A 24,149-nucleotide genomic window follows, 5' to 3' on the forward strand; every position below is an offset into this window, starting at 1 on the left:
ATTTATTTTCTTTTAGCGAAAAACTGCTGCACTCATCATTTTACGTTGAAGACGTTTCTCACACATGTAGAGCACATAACGGGCCAGTGGGGAACGCGTTTGTAACACTGGGCTATGAAATTTTAGGAACTTTTTTTTTAAGGAATGATCAGGAATGGTTCGTTTTCTGTGGAAACAGCGAATCACTTAAAAATGCATATTCTGTACGTGCCACAAGAATGATGCATAGCCATTTTGCAGCAGTTAGTTTCGCACATATCACTGTCATGAATGGAGTGTCATACGCCAGTTTTAAAGCGTGCCTAGTAATGGCACGTTAACAGATTTCAGATTTTGCAGCAAGTTTCTCTTGTAAAAGTTTTGGTTCCATGTGAATGGTTATTTGTAAATACTTTTTTAAACTTATCTTTGTTGAATTTCTGTTATTTCCCACAACAAACAAAACTCATGAACAAGAGAAACAACTGATAACTTGGCCTACCAATACAAGTATCGAAGAAAATAAACCAGTAAATGAGTGTGTGCATATACTGTATATTGCATACATACCATACCGACTGTGCCCCCATTCACCGAAAACTTCTAAATTTTATTTGTATAGCGCTTTTTTTAGCTACTCAAAATATTGAGCAGACAGTTCTTTTAATTTATGCAAATTTGAGTTGAATAACTCAAAAAAGCGCTATACAAATAAAATTCAATTCAATTTTGTTTTCCAGATGTGATATCAATGTAAACGCTTTTTATTAAGGCACTGTCACAAAGACGCTTTACAGGAAAATGGTACATATCAAACGGAAAGTTTCCCAATGTAGCGTGTGCTCGTTCATGTGCATGCAGTGCCGGAAACTCCTGCATTTAGGACGCACCTAAAAGAACGAACCATTATTTGAGGTATGTTGCGAGTGTCGAGTGAGATCTGGGGGCAGCTCGTGCGAAGTACATGCAATAGTTGCATTGTACCCTTACTTCAATCGTACTAAATTGACTCAGCACAGTGCTTACAGAGCAAATATTACCCGCCGAAATAGCTCAGTTGGGAGAGCGTTAGACTGAAGATCTAAAGGTCCCTGGTTCGATCCCGGGTTTCGGCATTTTGTGTTTGAAATTGGCCACCTTTATTAAGGGACGATTACTTTTTTGTATCTTGGCATGAACGTTATGAATAAATGTGCTTCCGTAGTGTGGTGTAGCAGTTCTCACGTTCGTCTCACGCGAAGGTCAGCTGCGTGTAGGTGTAGAGGGCTACGTGGTAACTTCAGTTAGAATCCACCGTTGGGCAAATAAATAATTTTTTATAATTGATTCATGTTTTTCGTAGAAATTACTGAAATCATGTTTGTTCTTTTTTTTAGGTTTGATATTTAAAAAATTCTTCTCCAGCTCCATTTCACTATGGAGAGGATAAGGAGATCGTTTCTGCCTATGGACATCAGGTGAGAACTGTATTATGGAGGAGTTAGATTCATCGGTCCTATTCCTGGAACCCACATTGCTAGCGTTCTAAGCCTAGACAGTGCTAAGTCATAAACTGACCAAAAAAGGTCAGTTATGAATGCTTCAGAGTACAACAGTTTATTGTGAACAGAAAAAGTAACATCACCTTATCCCTCCTGCCCCCTAGTGGCATGGGGGGTACCACCCACTGAATGGGGATAAAACAAAAATGCACAATATATTAAAAAAATGGGCAACAAACATGCCGCAAGTGTGCACCAAGTACCTTAAATAGACTTGCTTGCAACATCACCACTCATTCCTTCATCAGTGCTCAGGACAATAAATGGCATCCAATCTATTACACCCTAAACCACATCATAAACTTATTTTAGTATATTTTCTACAGTTGTCTCATTTATTTAGTAGTGCATACCAGGAGGAAATTGCCTTATGAGCTTGGCTGCAGGGTTAAATAAACAATAGAATGGCAACAAAGAACAACACAAAACTGCACAAGAACTACAGTTATTACAGGCAACCTTCTTGGTCATCCACTTTAATGAGTCAAACGTAATGATTCCCATGTGGTTCTGGTTCATGTGTCACTCCTTGGCAGCATAACATTAGTATTTGATCTGAATCTAATTGAACACATTTTTCATATGCTAAAGAGGGAACTTAAGGGAACTAGCCCCCGAAAGAAGCAGTTGCTGAAGATGGCTGCAGGACAGGCCTGGCAGAGCATCACCAGAGAAGATACTCAACTGATGTCTATGGGTCAAACTTCCAAGCAGTCACTGCAAGCAAAGAATATGCAATTTCTACATGGTGAAACCCTAACCCTAACCCTAACACCCAAATAGAGAATGTGAACTTTAAATATTTTAACACAGAAATGTTACATTTTCTGAAGTTGCAGTCCCAATTGCAAAAAAGTGTGTACCATAATCAGACCATTGCTGATCAATACCTCAAATTGTCAGATTCAGAGAGAATTGCTGACATCCAACTTTCCAAGTAGGTGTATACAGTTTTTAAAATTGGGTTCATGATCTTAAGATACACATTCAGTATTTTTAAGATGACTGAGGCAAAAGTTGAATATATACTCATACTTAATTAGTGAAAACATATTTAGAAATTCTGTGGTTTAAATGTTAGTACTAACTATTGAATGTAGCCCACTAAACACCAACACCACATTGCTGTAAGTGAACTAGTTCAGCAGAGACCATATGAAACAATTACCAACTGTGAGTATAGCTTTATTGTAATTATTCTATTTACAGTAATATTCATACATTCGTACACACAATTCTGTGAATACCACCAGGGTTTTGAACTGCTTCTGTTTGGTCAGTTTTGTTTTGAGTTGGTATTTTTTGTATTTTGGAAGTGAAACTGAAACTTTCCATTGCTGTTTACAGCACAGACTTCATGCGATCATCAGTACAAACAATGCAATGCTGGCAATACTTCAAGCCAACTCAAGCTGCATGTCATGGAAAAAATGACCAGCAATAAATAAAAATGCCATCCTACAAGGTGTTTTTATTTCTCAAATACACCCATTGCTCGCATTCAAGTAAAGACACAGGAAAACAATTGTGCAAATATTGAATCTTGTAAGAACATCATAAAAAAGGAAAAATAAATACAAGGCCTGGTAGTTGCTCACGTTTCAGGAGAGGAAACGGGGGCCTCACAAGGATGTTCACTCGTGAATTCAGTCTCTTTTCCTGCCCAACACTTTTCACTTCCTCTCTTCAGACACAAAGAAAATAAAAGACTGGATGGAAACATCAAAGTCACTGTTCGGGTATGTAGATCATTGTTCATCGGCAGTCAGGAAAACTAAAAACAGAGCACGTCCGTGAGGGAAAAGGCAGTCTAAAGATCGTGAATAATGGCTCATTATGCTAAACTTCACTATGCCTGACCATACAGTACAGCAATAAAAAAATAATATTTAGTAATATCGCGTCATTGTTCCTCACCCACTATTAAGTCACAAACAAAAGACTGGATGGCACAATTAGTCTAATATAGTTCCAAAGGCAAAATTCTGACAGAAAATTAGATGAGGCAATAAACATTTTTCCCAGGTTAGAATGCCTTCTGTGGTGCTGAAGAGCACTATCACTGTAGAAAGTCACTATTATTTTATACAGTATAAAACAATGATCCATTACGTATTTTTCAAAGAGAATACTGGAAAGGGCTCATTGTGTTAAAATGGCATCAAAACTCCCAGTCTAGTGATCCATGCTGGTTTTCTAATGGAAGCAGGAAACCCTTTCTGGTTAATGGGAGAGGGAGAAAATGAGTCATGCAGAAACTTTGACCTGTGCAAATGGTAAAATTATGATTAGACAAAACACCCTCTCCAATTCAATTTGGAAAAACGAGACAGATTTATGGTTTAAATGGACATACAGTAATGAGGCACTTTAATAACGCAAAATGGGAGCACACAAAGGGCATTTGTGTTAAATGGCACAAAATCAGTTAAAAAGATGAGATATCAGTGTATCTTAAAAGTGAAATTCAAACCATTTATAATGTGTTATTTCTATTTCCTTCAGTAAAATATAAATCCCTGTGGAACAGTGACTGACAGATTTTACCAGAAATAAATGGTTTTCATTGTTACTCAGCAGTTAATTACACAGAAACCTCACCTGGTTTCTTGGGTCTGAACTTTAAAGAAAAAACAACAAAACCTGCAGAGCTGAGAATCACTGCTGTAAACTGATGTCTATACCCAAATAAGAGCCTGCAGACTGCCAACCATACACTTTTCAATGTCTCTTGAAAGAACAGGTTCCGTTTCTGTTCTGAAAGCCGGACGTTTCAAAGAGGTTTCCCCACAAATATGTACAAAACACAAAGGAAAAAGCAGAGCCTGTCTACTTGTAACTGAACAAAAACTTGTGTAATCCACCTGTGACATGGAATGATTGTCATCTTAAAAGTAAAACGGAAAATGCAGGCATGACAGCTAGACCCATATGAATTTCACACAGATAAGAACCATCCTTATGAAGAATATTACTCTAGTGTTGATTTTCCCTTCATTGTAATTGCGTATTCAGAACCCTGTAAAGTCTCACTTGCCTTTTCTATGTGCTGTTGACCTCCACCGAAGAGTAGCTCATTGGTTTAAAATACTCCACATGATTTACCGTCAATTGTAATATTATTCTTATATTATCCTCTAATGTTAGCCAGCTAACATTATATGATTTCTTGAATACCTTTGTAGAGTAACTGTTGCAGTATCGCACAGAAATGTCTTGGTCAAGCAGCAGCTTTCCCGTGTCGCTTACAAGCCCAGCGGCATAGACTTTCTCTCAGCTCTCATGCCCCCACATGCTGTTGAGAAGTTCATGTTCTAATTTTGTGAGAAGCAGAGACAGAAGAGAGAACCATTCAAGGCTGAAGGCAAGGCCTCCATTGCTGTGTTCAGACTGAACCCTCAGGACCTTGGGGAGGATGAAAGATGGAATGGAGCATGAAATTTACCCCGGTTCAAGAGAAAGGGGGGGGGCTCCTCAACCCTGGTATTGGGCAGCCGCAGGGTCTGCTGGCTTTGGTTGTTACTCAGGACATAATCAGCTAAAACAGTCTGATTACAGTTAACTTGCCTCCTTCCTGGTTTCCTGCGTCTGAAATAGCTGCTGATTTTAGGGTGAAAACTGTAACCAGTTGGTTCTGTGACTCTCCAGGACAGAGGTTGGGAACCCCAGCAGGCCCTGTGACACTGAAGGACCAGGGTTGTGGACCCCTGATCATATTTATAAGGGCCTGGGAAATAAATAAAAAGCACGAAAAGTTGACACAAGGTAACATAAGAATGGAAGATATACTCACAAGAAAAGGTAATAAATAGAGTAAAAATAGAATCACATAGCCGTCAGAGTGTGTCCATGAGTGTATATGCATGTGTGTGTGTGTCTGCGTGTGCGCGCACGTGTGTGTGAGAGACAAGCAAACACAGGAAAGGTCAGGAGGCAGCAGGGGACAGAGGGGACGTAGGCAGCGAGCGGATAGCGGTTGCCAGGTTGGGAGAGGGCGGCAGTGAGGAGCTGGCGGTTGCCAGGTTGGGGGATGCGCCGAGTGAAGGAATGGTGGTTGCCAGGTTGTAGGTGGAATTTGGGGAGGTGGACTCCGGGGAGGACGGGGCCGGTGGCGAGGGGGGGCCGGTGGTGGGGGTGTTGGCGGCGGTGGGGGAGTCGGAGCTGACCTCGTCCCCTTCCTCAGAGTCCCAGACCTCGCTCTGCAGGTAGTCTGCGAACAGGGCCTTGGCGCGCTGCAGCACGCGGGCCAGGTTGTGCCGGCGCACCAGCCGGTCGAAGTGCATGGCCAGCTCGTTGTAGTCCAGGCTGTTCTTCACGATGTGGTCGCGGTGCTCCAGCAGGATGGACAGGCACAGGAACAGCATGAAGGGGTTCCCCTTCCCAAACTCCTGGGGGGGCGGCAGGGACGCCGGCTTCACGCCGTCCAGGCTGGAGGAGCCGGCCGAGGGGGGTCTGGCCCCGGGGGAGGGCAGGTTTCCGGGGAGCGGGGGTTTAACGGGGGAGGAGGAGGAGGAGGAGGCTCTGCCGAAGGAAAGGATGGGGGAGGAGAGGAGGGAGCGGCTGGGGGCGGGGCAAAAGGACGGAGAGGAAAGGGAGGGCTTGCCTGTGGGCGTGGCCGGGGACGTGGGCGTGGCCCCCATTTCACTGGGTGCGAATGGGGAAGAGACCTGCCTTGCGGTGGTGGGGGGCGTAGGCGAAGGCGTGGCTGGAGACTCCGCCCTCCCGTTGAGGAAGGAGAAAGAGGTTGCCGGCTTGGCCGTGGCCAAGGCTGGTGCCCTCCAGCTGGTCACAGAGGCGGGGGACACTGCAGAGCTGCTTTTCCAGTTGGGGAGGCAGGGGGGAAGCGGGGAGAGAGGCGAGGCCGTCTGCCCATTTGGGGACGGTCTCCCACAGACCGCAGGGGGAGGAGGCGTGTCCTCTGCCTTTATCAGTGGGTCTTCCTCCCCCTGGTCTTCCTCGCTCTCCTCCGTAGGCTGCCGCGGGGGCGGGGGCGGGGGCGGTGGGCTTGCAACGGTGCGAGAGGGGTACTGGAGAGGAGGCTCCTGCTCCTCCAGATCGAAGCTGTCCCCATTGTGGGCGCTGTAGTACTTGAACTCGCCGAAACTGCCCTGCTTGGCGAAGGGGTTGACTTTGAACCCTTCGCACCTCCCATCGCCCCCTCCACCTCCTCCTCCTCCTCCCGAATCGCCAGCTTCGCGCCCCCCCTCCCCCTCCCCTTCCCCCTCCTCTCTGGGCTGGTCCTTGGCAGCCGCCACCTCCTCCTCCTGGCCCACGCCCGCCCCCCTCCCCCAGTCCTCCTCTTCCCGCGACGGCCTCAGCATGTGCCGCCTTCGCTGCCTGGCCTTCTGCTCTCCCGGTCCCGGCCCCGCCCCCAGCCCGGCGCCGGGCTCCGCCCCCGCCCCGCCCCCCTCCTTCTCGGCCTCCTGGGCCGGCCCCAGCAGCTCCACCTCGGTCTCGGGCGGGTCCGGGGGCAGGGAGCTCCAGGTGACCTCCAGCATGCGCAGCGCGTCCTCGAAGGCAAACTCGCGCTTCAGCTCCAGCAGGATCCAGCGGTAGCAGAAGAAGAGGTCGTCGGCGCCGCGGGACACCAGATAGGCGTAGAACTCCGGGTCCGAGTACCGCAGCAGGAGCTTCAGGTGCTGGAACTTGACGGACATGAGCTGGCCGTCGGGCCGGAAGTTGCCCTCCAGCCGCTTCATGATGCCGCAGAAACAGATGAAGGCGTGGGCCTCGTTGTCCATCACCGCCAGGATCGGCGAGGCGATGTCGCTCATGCCCTGGCAGTACGACACCTGTGCAGGCAGGGACACGAGAGAGACTCCAGCATCTCCAAGGCAGCATTCATCATCATGCAAACTGAGGAAATGCGTGCGTAAAAGTATCTGAATTAAGTCTTTTTAAAACTCCCGATTCCCAAACCTGTCTGTAAAATCACTGAACAGAAAACAGCTTAATTGTTTTCCAGTTCTCTCGAGTCTTGCGCTTTGAGAGTCGGTTTGGTACGGGTGTGTAACTGCGTGTATGTGTGATGTTGGTGTGTGAGTGCATATGTGCATCTGTGGGTGTGTGTGAGGGTGCAGATCTACTTGCACGCACGTGCATGTGCGTGTGTGTGTGTGTGTGTGTGTGCATATATAAGGGACTATCTGCGGGTGTGTGATGGGGTTAGTGTGTAACTGCGGGTGTGTGATGGGGTTAGTGTGTACCTGTGGGTGTGTGATGGGGTTAGGGCGTACCTGTGGGTGTATGAGGGGTTAGTGTGTACCTGCGGGTGTGTGATGGGGTTAGTGCGTACCTGCGGGTGTGTGATGGGGTTAGTGCGTACCTGCGGGTGTGTGATGGGGTTAGTGTGTACCTGCGGGTGTGTGATGGGGTTAGTGTGTACCTGCGGGTGTGTGATGGGGTTAGTGCGTACCTGCGGGTGCGTGATGGGGTTAGTGTGTACCTGCGGGTGTGTGATGGGGTTAGTGCGTACCTGCGGGTGTATGAGGGGTTAGTGCGTACCTGCGGGTGTGTGATGGGGTTAGTGTGTACCTGCGGGTGTGTGATGGGGTTAGTGTGTACCTGCGGGTGTGTGATGGGGTTAGTGTGTACCTGCGGGTGTGTGATGGGGTTAGTGTGTACCTGCGGGTGTATGAGGGGTTAGTGCGTACCTGCGGGTGTGTGATGGGGTTAGTGTGTACCTGCGGGTGTGTGATGGGGTTAGTGTGTACCTGCGGGTGCGTGATGGGGTTAGTGTGTACCTGCGGGTGTGTGATGGGGTTAGTGTGTACCTGCGGGTGCATGATGGGGTTAGTGTGTACCTGCGGGTGTGTGATGGGGTTAGTGTGTACCTGCGGGTGTGTGATGGGGTTAGTGTGTACCTGCGGGTGTGTGATGGGGTTAGTGTGTACCTGCGGGTGTGTGATGGGGTTAGTGTGTACCTGCGGGTGTGTGATGGCGTTAGTGTGTACCTGCGGGTGCGTGATGGGGTTAGTGTGTACCTGCGGGTGTGTGATGGGGTTAGTGTGTACCTGCGGGTGTGTGATGGGGTTAGTGCGTACCTGCGGGTGCGTGATGGGGTTAGTGCGTACCTGCGGGTGTGTGATGGGGTTAGTGCGTACCTGCGGGTGCGTGATGGGGTTAGTGTGTACCTGCGGGTGTGTGATGGGGTTAGTGTGTACCTGCGGGTGTGTGATGGGGTTAGTGTGTACCTGCGGGTGCGTGATGGGGTTAGTGTGTACCTGCGGGTGCGTGATGGGGTTAGTGTGTACCTGCGGGTGCGTGATGGGGTTAGTGTGTACCTGCGGGTGCGTGATGGGGTTAGTGTGTACCTGCGGGTGTGTGATGGGGTTAGTGTGTACCTGCGGGTGTGTGATGGGGTTAGTGTGTACCTGCGGGTGTGTGATGGGGTTAGTGTGTACCTGCGGGTGCGTGATGGGGTTACTGTGTACCTGCGGGTGCGTGATGGCGTTAGTGTGTACCTGCGGGTGCGTGATGGGGTTACTGTGTACCTGCGGGTGCGTGATGGCGTTAGTGTGTACCTGCGGGTGTGTGATGGGGTTAGTGTGTACCTGCGGGTGTGTGATGGGGTTAGTGTGTACCTGCGGGTGTGTGATGGCGTTAGTGTGTACCTGCGGGTGCGTGATGGCGTAGGTGTGTACCTGCGGGTGCGTGATGGCGTTAGTGTGTACCTGCGGGTGTGTGATGGCGTTAGTGTGTACCTGCGGGTGTGTGATGGGGTTAGTGTGTACCTGCGGGTGCGTGATGGCGTTAGTGTGTACCTGCGGGTGCGTGATGGCGTTAGTGTGTACCTGCGGGTGCGTGATGGCGTTAGTGTGTACCTGCGGGTGCGTGATGGCGTTAGTGTGTACCTGCGGGTGTGTGATGGGGTTAGTGTGTACCTGCGGGTGTGTGATGGCGTTAGTGTGTACCTGCGGGTGCGTGATGGCGTAGGTGTGTACCTGCGGGTGCGTGATGGCGTTAGTGTGTACCTGCGGGTGTGTGATGGCGTTAGTGTGTACCTGCGGGTGCGTGATGGGGTTAGTGTGTACCTGCGGGTGCGTGATGGCGTTAGTGTGTACCTGCGGGTGCGTGATGGCGTTAGTGTGTACCTGCGGGTGCGTGATGGCGTTAGTGTGTACCTGCGGGTGCGTGATGGGGTTAGTGTGTACCTGCGGGTGCGTGATGGGGTTAGTGTGTACCTGCGGGTGCGTGATGGGGTTAGTGTGTACCTGCGGGTGCGTGATGGCGTTAGTGTGTACCTGCGGGTGCGTGATGGCGTTAGTGTGTACCTGCGGGTGCGTGATGGCGTTAGTGTGTACCTGCGGGTGTGTGATGGGGTTAGTGTGTACCTGCGGGTGTGTGATGGCGTTAGTGTGTACCTGCGGGTGCGTGATGGCGTAGGTGTGTACCTGCGGGTGCGTGATGGCGTTAGTGTGTACCTGCGGGTGTGTGATGGCGTTAGTGTGTACCTGCGGGTGTGTGATGGGGTTAGTGTGTACCTGCGGGTGCGTGATGGCGTTAGTGTGTACCTGCGGGTGCGTGATGGCGTTAGTGTGTACCTGCGGGTGCGTGATGGCGTTAGTGTGTACCTGCGGGTGCGTGATGGGGTTAGTGTGTACCTGCGGGTGTGTGATGGGGTTAGTGTGTACCTGCGGGTGTGTGATGGGGTTAGTGTGTACCTGCGGGTGTGTGATGGCGTTAGTGTGTACCTGCGGGTGTGTGATGGCGTTAGTGTGTACCTGCGGGTGCGTGATGGGGTTAGTGTGTACCTGCGGGTGCGTGATGGGGTTAGTGTGTACCTGCGGGTGTGTGATGGGGTTAGTGTGTACCTGCGGGTGCGTGATGGCGTAGGTGTGTACCTGCGGGTGTGTGATGGCGTTAGTGTGTACCTGCGGGTGCGTGATGGCGTAGGTGTGTACCTGCGGGTGTGTGATGGCGTAGGTGGTGAGCAGGTCGGTGAGCGCGCTCAGGTGGGGGCTGTCCTCGGACCCGGCGTAGTAGGGGTGGGCGCGGTCGGTGCGCAGGACGTCCTTCAGCACGTTCCCCCTGATGAACTCCAGGTCCTCCGGGCTGGACCGCGCCGTCCACTCCGCCTTCAGCCGGTCGTACTCCCTGGTCTTCCTCTTCATGTAGTCCATCCGCTCCTGGCCCGTCAGCCCATCGGGGTACACGTTCAGCAGGTACCGCCACACCACCTGGCCAAGGGAGCACCTGCTCAGTTCTGTCCAATCCCGCACGGGCGTGACCTGTCAGTCAGGGGCAGCTCTCCAACCGTGTCAGCTCAAACTGAGACAGTTTAAGCCAATCAAACGGATGCAGTTATGACCGAGCAGAATGGACATAACAATAAACCACAGGGGACCTAGGGATGGGAAGCCGTACACTCTAAAAAGAAATGGTTAATTTTCAAAACTTCAGGGCTTGAAAATGATTGTAACCATGGGGAAAAATGTAGGGTTCCCATAGGTTTCCTACATGGATCATTTTATAAAGGAAATGCAAAGGAATCTTTTTTTGTTAAAAATATCATGTTTTCTTTCTGGTTACCATTGCTCTAGTAGGCTAGTGTTACCTTGCTCAGGCAAGGGAGTGTTACCATGCAGTTACCAGTGTTACTGCACAGGTAGTGTAGTGTTACCTTTTGCAGGTATGGGCAATATTATCATGTGCACGGAAGTGCAACTGCATGCCAGGGACTGGGTGTGTTAGGTTGTGCAAGAACGGGCTGTTACTTTGCGAGGCAGGGGGCGTTACCTTGAGCAGAGAAGGGGGCGTTACTTTGTGCCGGGAGGGGGCATTACCTAGCGCAGGGAGGGGGCGTTACCTAGCGCATGGAGGGGGCGTTACCTTGCGCATGGAGGGGGCGTTACCTAGCGCAGGGAGGGGGCGTTACCTTGCGCAGGGAGGGGGCGTTACCTAGCGCAGGGAGGGGGCGTTACCTAGCGCAGGGAGGGGGCGTTACCTTGCGCAGAGAGGGCTCCACCCCTCCGTGGTAGATACGCAAGCGTAGCTCCTCTGGGCGGGTCAGCTGGCCCTGTCCGTTCAGGTAGCTGTGGAACTCTGTGTCGCTCAGGGGGGGTTTGAACGGCTTCACCTCCTCACCGTAAGTCCAGCTAAGGGCCTGCTGCACCTTGGAGAGCGTCCGCCCCACCTGGGCGCAAGAGAAGACGCGTCCGAAATAAAAGCTAAGCACAACTCACGACAGCAGGAGTTCACTATGTAGCAGCTTGTTTGGAAAATCAGAGACTGGGTTAAGAACAGTAATCCGAGGTGGCATTGGGGCAGTGGGGAACGGCAACTTGCTAACATGGCACACTCCACCCTTCTCATGTCAAACTGCTGAAGCAAAGCTTTCATACTGCCCTGTACCCTTTTCATGCCAAACTGCTGAAGCAAAGCTTTCATACTGCCCAGTAACCTTCTCATGTCAAACTGCTGAAGCAAAGCTTTCATACTGCCCTGTACCCTTTTCATGCCAAACTGCTGAAGCAAAGCTTTCATACTGCCCTGTACCCTTTTCATGCCAAACTGCTGAAGCAAAGCTTTCATACTGCCCAGTAACCTTCTCATGTCAAACTGCTGAAGCTAAGCATTCATACTGCCCAGTACCCTTCTCATGCCAAACTGCTGAAGCTAACATGGCCGGGTTTGGTGAAACGATGAAGGGAACTAACCTGGGACAGAAGTGACTGTGTGAAGGGAAGGGCAGCGGCGGCCAGAGAGCGTTTCTCTCCGGGCAGCAGGTCCGAGCTGATCACATCTTTAGGGCTGATTATGTCCCAGTCCTCCAGCACCGGGCCTGACACAGGGGAACATCATTTACAATACCCGCATCACTCTTAAAAGACCAAGAAACCACTGCAGTGTTTAAAGGGAGATTAACAGGTGTGTTGAACAGCTTTATTCTGTTCTCCTCCTCAAATCTGGAATTCCTGCTCATAAGAATAAGATTGTCCCATTACTGAGACATCCTCCTGCATTGATTCAGAAGAAAATGTAATTCTAAGCTTAAGATTAGCAGGAATTTATGCTTGATTTCAGACATTATTTACCAAATCATTCCAAAGCTGTGGTGCTTGGTTTGAGAGGACTCTGAGACAAAAAGAGCGCCTTTGACAGTGGATTAGGTAGCAAAATAACCCAAGATGACAGCGTGAGTAGCTCTCTTTCGTGGTGAAAAAGCCCATTTAATGGAGGTAATATGGTGGCAGAAGCAGCGGTTTTAGGATTCAAGGCTCATCAGAGACCCAGACTGCTTTTTGTAAAAGGTGACGAAACACCTAGGCCATATCCCTCCTGCCGTGGCCTCAGATTTAGTGGTTGCCAGGTGACAGCCAGTGAGCACTCGGAGCGTGTGGCGTGCAGTCTGGGGACAGGCAGGCAGAGGAGATTAGTTTTCGTCCATAAAGGGACAACCGTATTTTATATCCCTGTTCTTCACCTGAAAGTGCTGCCAGCAAACAGAGAGGAAAGCTGTAGGGCTGGGAACTGCAGTAAAATGACAGGGGGGCAAAAACATCCCAAACTACAGGAACTCAGTCCTGGAGGGCCGCAGTGCCCGCTGGTGTTCAACGGCTGCCCTCCCTGCCTGTTATTCACAAGGCCTTAATTGGCCGCTGACTGAAAGGAAACCACAAATATTTCCAGACACGGCAGCCCTCCAGGAGTGGAGTTTGACACCCCATGCACTGAATGGTTAAGAATTTACAACCACAGGTATTACCGCTTAATTCAGACTCACAAGATACCCAACCGCTTAATTGCAGGATGTTGCCGTTGCTCACAAGAGGAGCTTTGTTACAGTGAAACACATCAGCTGCCACAGTGGCATGCTTGGCCACACTGCTTAATGGATTTTCTGAAGACACATCCAATTGGATTATTACAGCAGCGGCTAGACTGAACCTCTGAACGTTAAGCATATGGAGCAGAGATTCTGGCAAGTCCACAGAATCTGTGATACTACAACAACAAAAAGTTTATGTTTATATACGAAAGGCTTGAATAAGACGTGGGACAGTGGCAACGGGGTGATCATCTCGTACTGTCTTCAGAGGGTTTGATGTCGATCTTCAGCTGCAGGTAGGGTTTGGCTGCGCTGACAAACGCTGCGTCCAAGTCCCAGTCAGAGAGGAGTGACAGGTACACCTCAACGCCCCCGCGGTCCCGGGACAGGTAGCTGATGCCAAAAGTACGCTTCCTGATACAGAAAGGTGAAGAGAGTGTGACAGAATGTGAATTTGATTCTGGACACCGCTGTGCACTGACATTGTAATCGGTTTCATACCACCATATGCTTGCCTCAACCTAACACCCCCACCCCCACACACACACATACACACACACACGCACACGCACACACACGCACGTGACACATATGTGCACATTCACACACACGCATACAGGCATACACACCTGCACACACACACACACACACAGACACACACTCTCTGCTGTCTCACCCGTTTAACTCGAAGGCTCGGACGAGGATGTGCTGCAGAACCTCCAGCGATGTTATCTGGGGGTCGACTGCGAAGGACCGGAACTCTGTCGGCAACATCCCCTCAGACTTCTACAGCAGGAGAAAATGAGGAACAACGTTAACAGACTCTACGGATGAGATTCACATATACCAACACCCCAGCTAATACCAAAAGTTTCAGGGAACGTCGTGGTAAATCCGATCACATGTGGACTGAGCTGCAAAATCCCCTGATAGTTAACATTTAGTCATGAAAACAACTCAGAGACACTGGAAGGTTCTGAATGTTGGCCAGAAAGTGTATAAAAGCGTCTTTGATATATACTGCATCAATCACACTGGCCAGATTGTTGAAAACAAAATGATCACCCAGAGGGAGAGGTGCATAACTTAATAACGGTTGTGGGAATTAAGCCATCCATTTTATAAATCAATACGCTTAATAGTGGAAAGAGGAAGAAGGGGAATTTTGCTCATGTTTTCTTTGAATTGGCAAATATACGATACAATGATGATGTTTACACTATTACATCCGATAACAAGATGACGTCAGAGTTAAGTAGGTCAATTACCTTTGTGTGTACATTTAGGCCTATTACAAATCCTTCTGATAGCATTTGGTCGCACACAAGGCAACTACGAAAACAGTAAACAGGCTCAACTATCTTTCAAAATATTCAGTCCCACCATATATGTTTCAAAAATTGGGGAGTTGTAATAAAAAAATAACTGGAATGCAACTACTAGGCTGCTATACAGAATACGAAATAGACAATATTGTTCTTTAAAAGGTACAACGAAATAATCTAAAATATAGAAAGTAAAAGGCAAATATTCTGACAAAGCAGCATGGTTGTGTAGCGGTGGTACAGTTTACACCGTAAACAGTATACAGTAACACGCTCCAGAGTGCACGTGGAAATTGGATATCAAACGCAAAAGGAAGACTAAATAAGGGACATGCTCATTCAATCATGCACAATTCGGCGTACGAATCACCTGAATGAATAGTAGTGCCAATATTTCAACTGAAATATCAATAATTAAAATGAAAATATCGATATAGTCATACTGAGCATAGTTTGGGAAAGAAATTTATAAGTTGGCACGTATGTAAATGTGCGCACAAGTAATTGCACAGGTGTTGCATAGCTACGCTGCTGCACATTTGTAAAATTTCACCAGCTAGCTATGTAATGTAATGTAATGTAAAATATCACCAGCTAGCTATGTAATGTAATGTAAAATTTCACCAGCTAGCTGCATGTCGCAAATATCATACTATACATTGGAATGGCTGGTACTCCATCCGCCTAGTTACGGCTTGGCGTGGCATGGACCATTCCTATTTTGGAACTTTTCATTGTTTCCTACAGAAATAACCACAATGACCGCAGACTTTTATCCCTTAAGAACATTCTGTACCTTCGGACCTCATGTAAACAACACAGAATTTAGATACAATTTCACATGTCCACACAATAAAGCCCCAAACTTGGGTTATTTTGCATTTTTCCTGCCGATTTTGTCATCACAAATGCACCAACCCCACAATCAATAATTCGCCCCAGTGGAGCTACATCTGCCAATAACAACAATCAAAGTAGCCAGATCAAATTAGGATAGTCGGATGCACAGGTAAAATTAACATACAATTCTATTTCAGCCATTAGTACGTTTTAACACCTTCGTGAATGCCCTCTTTGTTTTGTGCGAAGCTAACTTGCTTGCAAACTAATAATTGCCTAAAATAATTTTTTAAAATATATTGCATATATAATGCATTCTCCATTCTTTCACATGCAAACCCCACATAATATCGTTTAATGACTAGGGATGTATCCTTTAGATTTTGATGATTCCCGTGATAAAGCGATACTTTTGAAACAGCACGGTGCCTAAACCGGTCATCTACCTTCTTTAAAATAATGAGCAAACAAAATGAGGCCAAGTTACAACAAACAATATTGGCTAATTTAGCTCACACAAATAAAACTCCTTATTCCAAAGCAATGCTACCCAATGTTTCCGTTATTTCATGTAACTAACTTGGCCCTGCTTTCTCATCATCTGAAGAGAATGTGGTCAAACTTGGCATTTTTGTACGTTGAAAACGTTTTTGTTGAGATTATAATTTAACGGAGCAGCTGTAAATGTAAAATTAAATCTATTTGACACCTACTGAAACGTGCACTTAAAACTAGTTTTATGGAGTAGTCGCTAACGTAGAGAAGCTATCATATATGGTTCGGACCACCAATTAGGCGATCTAGGTCTAAATTAAACTGTATATCTCCAAAACCCACAAACCAGAACTAATCAAAACGTCCAGCCATATTTCACGCTCACGTTAGCACGCCAGCCACATAGCCAGTGATGTCCAAAAGCCAATAAAACTACCATATAGTGGTCATTTTAACCATCTCTTCTGTTAAACATTAAAGTTACCTTAGTTTTCACATACTAGCTAGTATAACATCGATAGTTATCTGAAAGCTGTACATTTTCAGTGCTTATTAGCCAAGTTGCCCAATAATACCCAAATAAGTAAGATAGGTGGCCCATTGTGATTAACGTTATTGGACACTTTCTCGAAATTCACGACCCAGCTCGGGACGTCAAGATGGCAGCTCATAAATACGTTCAACAAGATAGCTATACCTAGCCAGCAACTTAAGGTAGTCGCAAGATTAATTGGTTATTGTTACCTGGCTATTAGCGCCATGTAGCTAGCTAATGTTGATTAGCTGGCTAGAAAACGATAAGACCCAAATAACACCGGCAAAGAAAGGAGCGTGACTGGTTGTTGGCGTTTTCCTTGCATAACAGTTTACCAGCTTTTGATAATTTAAGCAATGTTGAATATATATTTTTTTATATGGTGGCACCTCAATTAAGATGCTGTCATATTTTGGGATCACAGAATGAATGATTAATGGCGGGTAGAATATAGTTAGCACGATCTAGCTAACCGGCTACCCAAATGTAACGTTATCCAGACAGTTAGCTAGTTATCGATAGAATTTCTCACCTTGACTCTGACACGAACTACACCCCTCTCCTCCTCAGCTGCCATGGTGAGGAGTCCCGACTTGACCCGCGATTATATTATTTCCTAACTGTTTTAAATAATATATCTAGTTATAGTGTGAAAAGAAAAATGATTGAACATAATGTTTATTCCATTTTCCCATACAGCTGTTTTTGTCTCCGCCTGCCGCCCAACTCGCCATTGCTTCACAGGATGTTACGTCATTGGCATTACATCATCCGTCGTTGCTCAGCCGAAGATGCTACAGCAAAGCACCTCTCAGACCTCCCCCCCTTTGCAGCTTCGCCCCGAGTTAAGCTTTTGCCTAAGATAACCCAAGAGTGTAAAATCTAACATTGCCATGCAAGCGTCATACTAAAAATGCTGCACGAGTCATCCTCTCCTTCTTCAAGGCTACTTCCTTCCCAAAATAGCCAAGCAGCCCAAATGCTACTTGAAATCTGGGAAGATGCTGGAGTACCTGGAGGCCACAAATCTGGTATGACTTGTATGACTGTACTAAAAAAAAAAACAAGCTACAGTAATAGGTGGTTATTCATGTTTAAAACTTCAGAGCATCAGTCACAAAATATTGTTTTAAACCCATGACCCAATAGGGCAATATTATTGGCACAATTTTTCCCACCATGACATAATAAATTTGCAGTTCAAATGAGAAAGTCACTCACCTTTTGGTAGACAGTGATAATATTTAAATATATTTCTGGCCTTACTACTTTGCCAAATCTCAATGCAACATGAAACACGGCATACAAAAAACGTGATTTTTAAAACCTTTTTCAATGTTGTTCAACATTCTACTGTACAGAATGTCCTCATGAACAGCTGCTTATGAAAAAATATGGATGTGCAGAATATAAAACAGAATATGTTCAATTTCACACTTGGAACATGGCAACCAAAAACAAAAAAAATAATCATGATTTTCAATGTTCTGCAAAAAATGATATCAGAATGTCCAATGTTTAGGAAAAGCCACAAAGGGGGAGCCATATGGATAAGTAACAACTATCAACAACCGTCATTTAGCTAATGTCCTTTGCAGCCTCACTAAACTTGCACCCACCCAGGTTTGATAAACAAATGTTTTTTTTTAATAAGACAATCTAAAATTTAGATTTTATTAGACATGGCCTCTAATTCCATTAAAATATCTTTTGTAAAGGAAAGGTCATAAATTCACATGGTTTATTAGAATATCAGAAAACCTTCATTGCTGTTTAAAAACTGGGGTCCTTGCTGAAATTCCAACTAAATTTACATATATTGCAAGAGTAGCATAAAGAGTAATGTGGTTTGGCGTAAAGTTGAAAAAAAATCTTAGTATGTAACAGTAATTACTTTAGTTTTCAGAATACTTATTAATTCACAGTGCATAGCATTATTAATCCCTAAAAGCCATTTATGGAGATAATGCTTAAGTTCTTTTTTTTTTGTACCAGCAGTTTGATTCAACATCACTCAAGGATCTCAAGAATTTAAGAACAAACAACCTCTCATCAATTCTGGAGTAATTTATTCAGACTGTGAAAACAAAGTCATTACCAAATTTTGAACATTTTCAAGCCAACAGGCCACTAGCAGGTACGGTGTTTATCAACCAACCTGTCACTGACTTCAGTCATGATGTTCCTCATCATCATAACTGAAACTGGCTCTGTCCTTTTGGTCATCACAGAGGCAATAGCTCGACAATGTGCAATTCATTGTAAACAACATCTACACAAAGGAAGTATTTTTCAGACAATGAAATACATTCAAAATCTCAACTCATCTCAGAAGTTCTGAGAAACCTCAGACTTCTTTCACTCTTCTGAAGAATGGACGTAGATCATCAGCCTCAGACCATCAGCCTCGTATTTCTGTACGAGCGGTCTGAAAGAATTCTCAGGTGGTTATCAGTGTTAGCCCATGACTCCCTAAACTTGCCAGTAAGATAGTGATTTCAGTTCAGTTTCAGTCTGCTGGCGTTTGTTGTTACTCAGCACTTAATTGTAAACAAAAGCAGTTGATTGCACAATTAACTCAATTCTGCTGTTTTCTTCCAAATACAAGGTGAAAACAAAAATCAGCAGACCCTGTGGCTCTCCAGGACCAAGGTTGGAAACCCTACCCTAGGTTGTGGTTTTGCCCCATGAACATGGGTAGAGTGCTGAAGCCTGTCTGATTTGGTCCTCGTTGGAACCTGCCAATGAGCCCAGTGTCAGGATAGTGGAGAGGGAGGCCTAGTTGAACATCTTACTGAGTCTGTGGCCCAGTTTAGTGTCCTGCTCTTTCTCCTGCACTCCCACCTCCCTCAGTGCCTTCAAGGCTGACGGAGAGCCCGGCTGCAGTTCCAGAACCTTCCTGAGGGCAGTACGAGCCATCCCCAGCTCCCCAATCTGGCAACAGGCCTGGCCTAGCCGGTACCAGGCCTTGGTACTGGCTGGGTCCAGCTCAGTGGCCCTGGCACTGCTCCGCTGGGCCTTGGCTGGCTGGCCCAGTTTCAGCTGGCACAGCGCCATGTTGGAATGCAGCCCCGCCCTGACCACATTGTACTCGTCATCCAACGGAATCTTTTCCTGTGCGTATTTTTTAATTGCCATCGCAGGGTCCTTCTGTGCCCCCTCTCCGCCCTCTATATTTTCCCCATCTCCTCCACTGCCTCCCTCTACCCCTCCTTCTGGAACATTCTTCTTTTCCTCCCCTTCCATCTCTCCACCACCTTCCTTCCTGTCTGTCTCTCCTCCGCCCTTCTCTCCTTTCAGGGTGATGAGCAGCTTGAGGGCTCGGCTGTAGCAGTCTGCTGCTCCCCACAGGTCTCCCTCCCGAAACCTCTGTCCACCCCTCTCCCTCTGCTTCTTCACCCACTCCCATTTCTCACTAGCACTCATTTCCCAAGATTCCCGGCCAGGCGTAAAAGATTGAAGCTCCACCATAAAATGAAGGGGGTCGGCAGGGAGCTGTCCTGTCCCAGGGTGCTGCTCCGCGTTCCCCTCTCCCTCTCCCTTGGAGTCCGGTGCAGACATGCTGCTCATCTGACCTGGTCCAGGCCTAGGTCTGGAGTCCGCATTCAGAGCACAAACCAGCAGCTGCAGATGACACAAACAGAAACAATAGAGCCAGAAGTAGAGGCCTACCCAGAAAAGAAGGATAGTAAGTAAGATGTATAGAAATTGAAATGACTGGCTATTGATATTCTATTTTAAATTATTATTTTAATAGTCTGGCATCAGTCTTTGAAATAGCCTGATTTCAGGCTCTAAAAAGCTTGCTGAATAGAATGATAACAGACTGATAAGCTTATTAATCAGTCGATTATCTGATGAATATCTACAAATACAAATAAAATACATCACAAATGAACAAGAGTACTACTAACCCACAGCCACTAGATACCACCGGCTCTAAAAATAATTAGATTACAAGCAAAAACAGACTTCTGGTATAAAACATAAGCATTCTCTATAGACACTTCTCAGTTGGCCCTCTGTAGTGCCTTATTAATTTAGGAGTTAAGCCGGGGACCCCAGCCTTGAGACTGAGAAACCCGGCTGTAATTAGACAGACACTGGGCACATACTGATGTGTGAACTTTCACTTTGCAATTTCCAGTTTAGTAATTCATTACATGCTTTCAGCCAAAGCAACGTAAAAGTGCCATAGCACTGGAGCTAGGGCTATGCAATGCTACAGTCATGTAAGTGCTACTGCAGACACACATGCCTCCTGTGGGACAAAAAGACAAAGGTGTTTGCTCATTTTCCATTATTAAGTAGAAACACTGAGGTGTGGTCTGAACAGGTGGGTTTTCAGATGTCTGTGGATCCAGTTTCCAGACTGTTTGGGGAAGGTCACTCCACCGTTGGGTGACGAGGGCCAAAAAGAGCCAGTGTCATAAGGAGCAACTGCTGGGTGCAAAGAAATGGGCCAGCCAGCTGGGGAGAGTACACTGAAAGAAGAGGTCTGGTTGGAGTGCATGGTGTAATCGTTGTCTGAAGCTAGAAAGAGGCAGTAGCATTTGCAGCTATGCCTGTGGGAACAATCTGAACTGAACACAGGCAGCCTGTGAAGGGTGCTCAAAAGTGTTGTGAATTCAGGCAGGTTGAAGACCAGGAAGGCAACAGCATTTTGGAACATCTGGAGTGGCTTGATGGCCCCGGTTGGTGACGCTGGCCAGCGAGGCCTTACAGTAGTCCAGACATGAGCCTCTTGGGTGAGCAAGGGGCAGATTCTCTGATGTTGTGAAAGATCAGCAGGACTGAGTGGTTGCTACGAGGCTCAGCTACTACACTGTACTGTATGGTATAGTAGTGCAACTGGACAAATGCGTTCATAATTATGTAAAATGTTGCATGTAGTGTTTGTGCTACGATAAACTGGTTTTGTAAAATGGACAATAAAGTATAAAACTGAATCCAGTCTAAATAGGAAAATATACAAGTGCTAAGCTGTAACATAAGTGAAAAGGAAACAAAAGTATGCTGGGAAAAAGGATTATTCAGAGCCCCCAAGGTGCTCACATGTGTTGGGGTGTTCTTACCTCACACATCTCTCCTTCCTTCATCCCCTCCAGGCACCCTTCGATGACATCACACTGCCCCTCTCCCAATTGCAGGAGGACCCAGGTGTCCAGGGGCACCTGCAGCACCGTGGTGGTAGAGCGCAGGAGCGGCGTGGCCTGTGTGGAGGCGTGGCCATGGGCGTTGGTTGGCTCGCCATCCTTCCCTGCACAAGGCAAGCTCCGCCCCAGAGCCTCAGCGCTCTCCTCTGCTTTCTCCCGCACCCTGACTCTGCACAGTGAACCCATTTTTGGGGTCTGATCCCCTGTGCCCCTCTCACTGGTCCTCTTCCTAAAGACCTTCCAAAATCCCCCTGGACAGGCCGATACCCAGGAAGTGACATCACCACCGCAGTCGCCTCCCTCTGCCTCCCAGTCACAAACGGTCTTCATGGCTGGAACATATGTAAGCCAAGAATGAAGGCAAAAGGGTAAGGTAGGGACGCAAACATTATTCGTAAGGAGCCATATATAAATGTTTCATGCAAATGTCACCATTTGTAAGCACCAGAATTAGCCATGGTTAATATTCATCTCATGAACCTACAAGGGAAGGCTTCTATAAAATGTTTTAGGAGACTGTCTGAATATGCAATTGTCCTATAATTGACCTGTTCTAAAAATGGCCCGCATAATAACACATTTTCTATTTTGAGAGGTTTCCTTTTCTCTTTGTGTTTGAATAAAAGGAAAAAAGAACACGCAGATGTTTCAGCCACAAGGACACAGGCATTTGGCTAGCAGGCCTTCATCTGTGTGTCAGGCTGATGAAGGCTTCCTGGCTGGAACATCTGTGCTCTTGTTTCTTTGCTACTGAAAAATGAAAGCCGTGCTTTCTTATTTTAGAGTGGGCCAATTCCTTTATATTGGAAGATTACAAAAAAAAATGGATTCAATGATAGTAATAACAAATGCAACAGATAGATGTGAGAGAGCATGGCCTTAAATATATACAAATACTGTGTGGCACAGAATCTGGGAATAACCATTCTCGCAATGTCATATTTTCTACACCTCTAGGGTTCAACTGTTCAAAACAGCATAACATTTAACATATTTTGCAGACCTGCAGATCCCAAACGTTTTGATGATGATGAGGAAATAATGAGGAAATATATTTCCTATGATCTACGCGTTATTATGCTACCTGGGTTAAAACAAGAAAGTACTGGTGTGAATGCCTATGGAAATTTCATTATATACACTCCCCTATACTCTCAGTCCACAGTCTGGAAACAATTCTTTAATACATTGTCCTTGATAAAAACTGACTGTTTATAAAGCTAATGTTTACCAATAGGGCTCTAAATGGAAAACTGGAACCTCAATTTGAATGTTTAACAATATCAAGTGATCGACATTAACCCCTCAAAGTGTGAGATCAAAAATAGGTGATTAGAATTTCTTCACTGAACATTGTAATTCAGATGTAACAATCATTGCTGGTAACTGAAAGCAATGGAGTTCTAGAACACGGATTTAGAATTTTGGAGAGAAAAAAATTCCAAAAATCTACTCTTCAAAGAGTTAATGTGACCCACACATTAATGCGACCATGTCAGACTGAATTCCATATAAAGACCCCAGGTTACACAGAGCTAGCCAAATTGATATTCTTGTTGGCAGCGAGATAGTCGTTACCCCTGTAGTATAACCTCGTCTCATCTCAACCTGCTGCTCCATGTAACATTTTACTTCCGTAAGTGGTAGGTTGTATGTAGGGAAGCCTCACAAGCTTACACAAATTACAATAGCAAAACGTTAGCTAGCATGGTAGTGAACGGGTTGTCAATTAAACCTGAATTTACTGTGCCTAGTTTCCAGCATAATTGAATGATCTGATTGTAGCTAGAGAAAGCTACAATACAACAATGCTCTGTATTTTAACTTTTCTAGTCGCTAGCTTGCTAGCTATTCAGTGTACTGAGCAACAAGCTGGTACCAATCCACGTAGTTGGCTAGCTAGCAATATATCCAGAGTAAGCGCTGCTAATTTCGAAGCTGTACAGCTAGCAACCTGGCTTGTCGTTTACATTTGGCTTAAATGTCGTGGCAGGATTGCTTTTCTCTCGCATTCAGTCACGAGTTGCGACTAACCAAAACCATTTATTTATATATCCGGCCTGTTTCTTTTAGCTATTTACATGAGCAAAATTGATCTTACCGGCGTGCCTATATCAGACGTGAACACAACAATCAAGTATGAATGTACTACTCCCAATAAAGGAACTACACAAAACTATCGATATAATTGGTTCTCCGTGGATAACTCAGCGTTTCCATTGGTCAGCTCAGTGAGAAGGCGGGACTTAGAATAGAAAGGTTGTTTCCTTAAAAAAATATTGAATTTCTACACTGCGCCTGGTATTATTTAACCGACGTGCATCAGTTAAACGATGTTGTTAACCTCTAGACAAATGCTGTTTATTACTTAATCTTCTAGTCTTTGTTCACTGTATAGGTTAACATAACGTTATTACCATGCAAGGGGGTGCTTGTTTCGATAAAGCCGTATTACTGTAGGTTGCAGTATTGTCCTTATAAGAGATGTAGCCTATTAAGCAGTTAATA

At 46.3% G+C, this 24,149-nt stretch overlaps 3 protein-coding genes, 2 long non-coding RNA genes and 1 other non-coding gene across 8 annotated transcripts in view; 4 read left to right on the forward strand and 2 right to left on the reverse strand.

Moving 5' to 3' along the window:
- The first annotated feature begins 1,021 nt into the window (after nt 1-1,021).
- On the forward strand, nt 1,022-1,094 carry trnaf-gaa. Its single transcript has one exon. It is a non-coding gene; the product is annotated as a tRNA-Phe (tRNA).
- Nucleotides 1,095-1,550: 456 nt separating this feature from the next.
- On the forward strand, nt 1,551-2,979 carry LOC118210776. Its single transcript, XR_004761912.1, has 2 exons — nt 1,551-2,217; nt 2,868-2,979. It is a non-coding gene; the product is annotated as an uncharacterized LOC118210776 (long non-coding RNA).
- On the reverse strand, nt 2,690-17,191 carry LOC118210770 (TBC1 domain family member 25-like). Its single transcript, XM_035387183.1, has 7 exons — nt 17,018-17,191; nt 13,967-14,076; nt 13,550-13,704; nt 12,179-12,303; nt 11,467-11,655; nt 10,424-10,699; nt 2,690-7,312 (listed from the first exon to the last, which is right to left on the reverse strand). The coding sequence occupies exons 1-7, from the start codon at nt 17,060-17,062 to the stop codon at nt 5,447-5,449; spliced, it is 2,766 nt and encodes a 921-aa protein (XP_035243074.1). The 5' UTR covers nt 17,063-17,191; the 3' UTR covers nt 2,690-5,446.
- On the forward strand, nt 16,345-17,366 carry LOC118210775. Its single transcript, XR_004761911.1, has 2 exons — nt 16,345-16,664; nt 17,185-17,366. It is a non-coding gene; the product is annotated as an uncharacterized LOC118210775 (long non-coding RNA).
- A 1,170-nt stretch (nt 17,367-18,536) lies between these two features.
- fkbpl (FKBP prolyl isomerase like) lies at nt 18,537-23,807 on the reverse strand. The gene is made up of 3 exons (XM_035387190.1): nt 23,743-23,807; nt 21,561-21,973; nt 18,537-20,109 (listed from the first exon to the last, which is right to left on the reverse strand). The coding sequence occupies exons 2-3, from the start codon at nt 21,969-21,971 to the stop codon at nt 19,264-19,266; spliced, it is 1,257 nt and encodes a 418-aa protein (XP_035243081.1). The 5' UTR covers nt 21,972-21,973; nt 23,743-23,807; the 3' UTR covers nt 18,537-19,263.
- The window catches only part of camkvl (CaM kinase-like vesicle-associated, like), a 70,751-nt gene continuing 68,515 nt past the window's right edge, over nt 21,914-24,149 (forward strand). For all 3 annotated transcript variants that reach the window (XM_035387186.1, XM_035387184.1, XM_035387187.1), the window contains exon 1: nt 21,914-22,014. The gene's annotated coding sequence lies outside the window, so the exon portion shown is untranslated. The remainder of the gene's footprint in view (nt 22,015-24,149) is intronic.

This window comes from Anguilla anguilla, chromosome 13 (assembly GCF_013347855.1).
Source record: "Anguilla anguilla isolate fAngAng1 chromosome 13, fAngAng1.pri, whole genome shotgun sequence".
Classification (NCBI taxonomy): domain Eukaryota; kingdom Metazoa; phylum Chordata; class Actinopteri; order Anguilliformes; family Anguillidae; genus Anguilla; species Anguilla anguilla.

Excerpts from the sequence above, each read along its gene's own strand:
- fkbpl (XM_035387190.1), bottom strand. The coding sequence starts at position 21,971 with ATGAAGACCGTTTGTGACTGGGAGGCAGAGGGAGGCGACTGCGGTGGT. Across the intron at positions 20,110-21,560 it reads AGGAAGGAGAGATGTGTGAG|CTGCTGGTTTGTGCTCTGAA; the intron begins GTAAGAACACCC and ends TGTCATCTGCAG.
- LOC118210770 (XM_035387183.1), bottom strand. The coding sequence starts at position 17,062 with ATGGCAGCTGAGGAGGAGAGGGGTGTAGTTCGTGTCAGAGTCAAG. Across the intron at positions 14,077-17,017 it reads TAGTTCGTGTCAGAGTCAAG|AAGTCTGAGGGGATGTTGCC; the intron begins GTGAGAAATTCT and ends CTCCTGCTGTAG. Across the intron at positions 11,656-12,178 it reads CACAGTCACTTCTGTCCCAG|GTGGGGCGGACGCTCTCCAA; the intron begins GTTAGTTCCCTT and ends TCTTGCGCCCAG.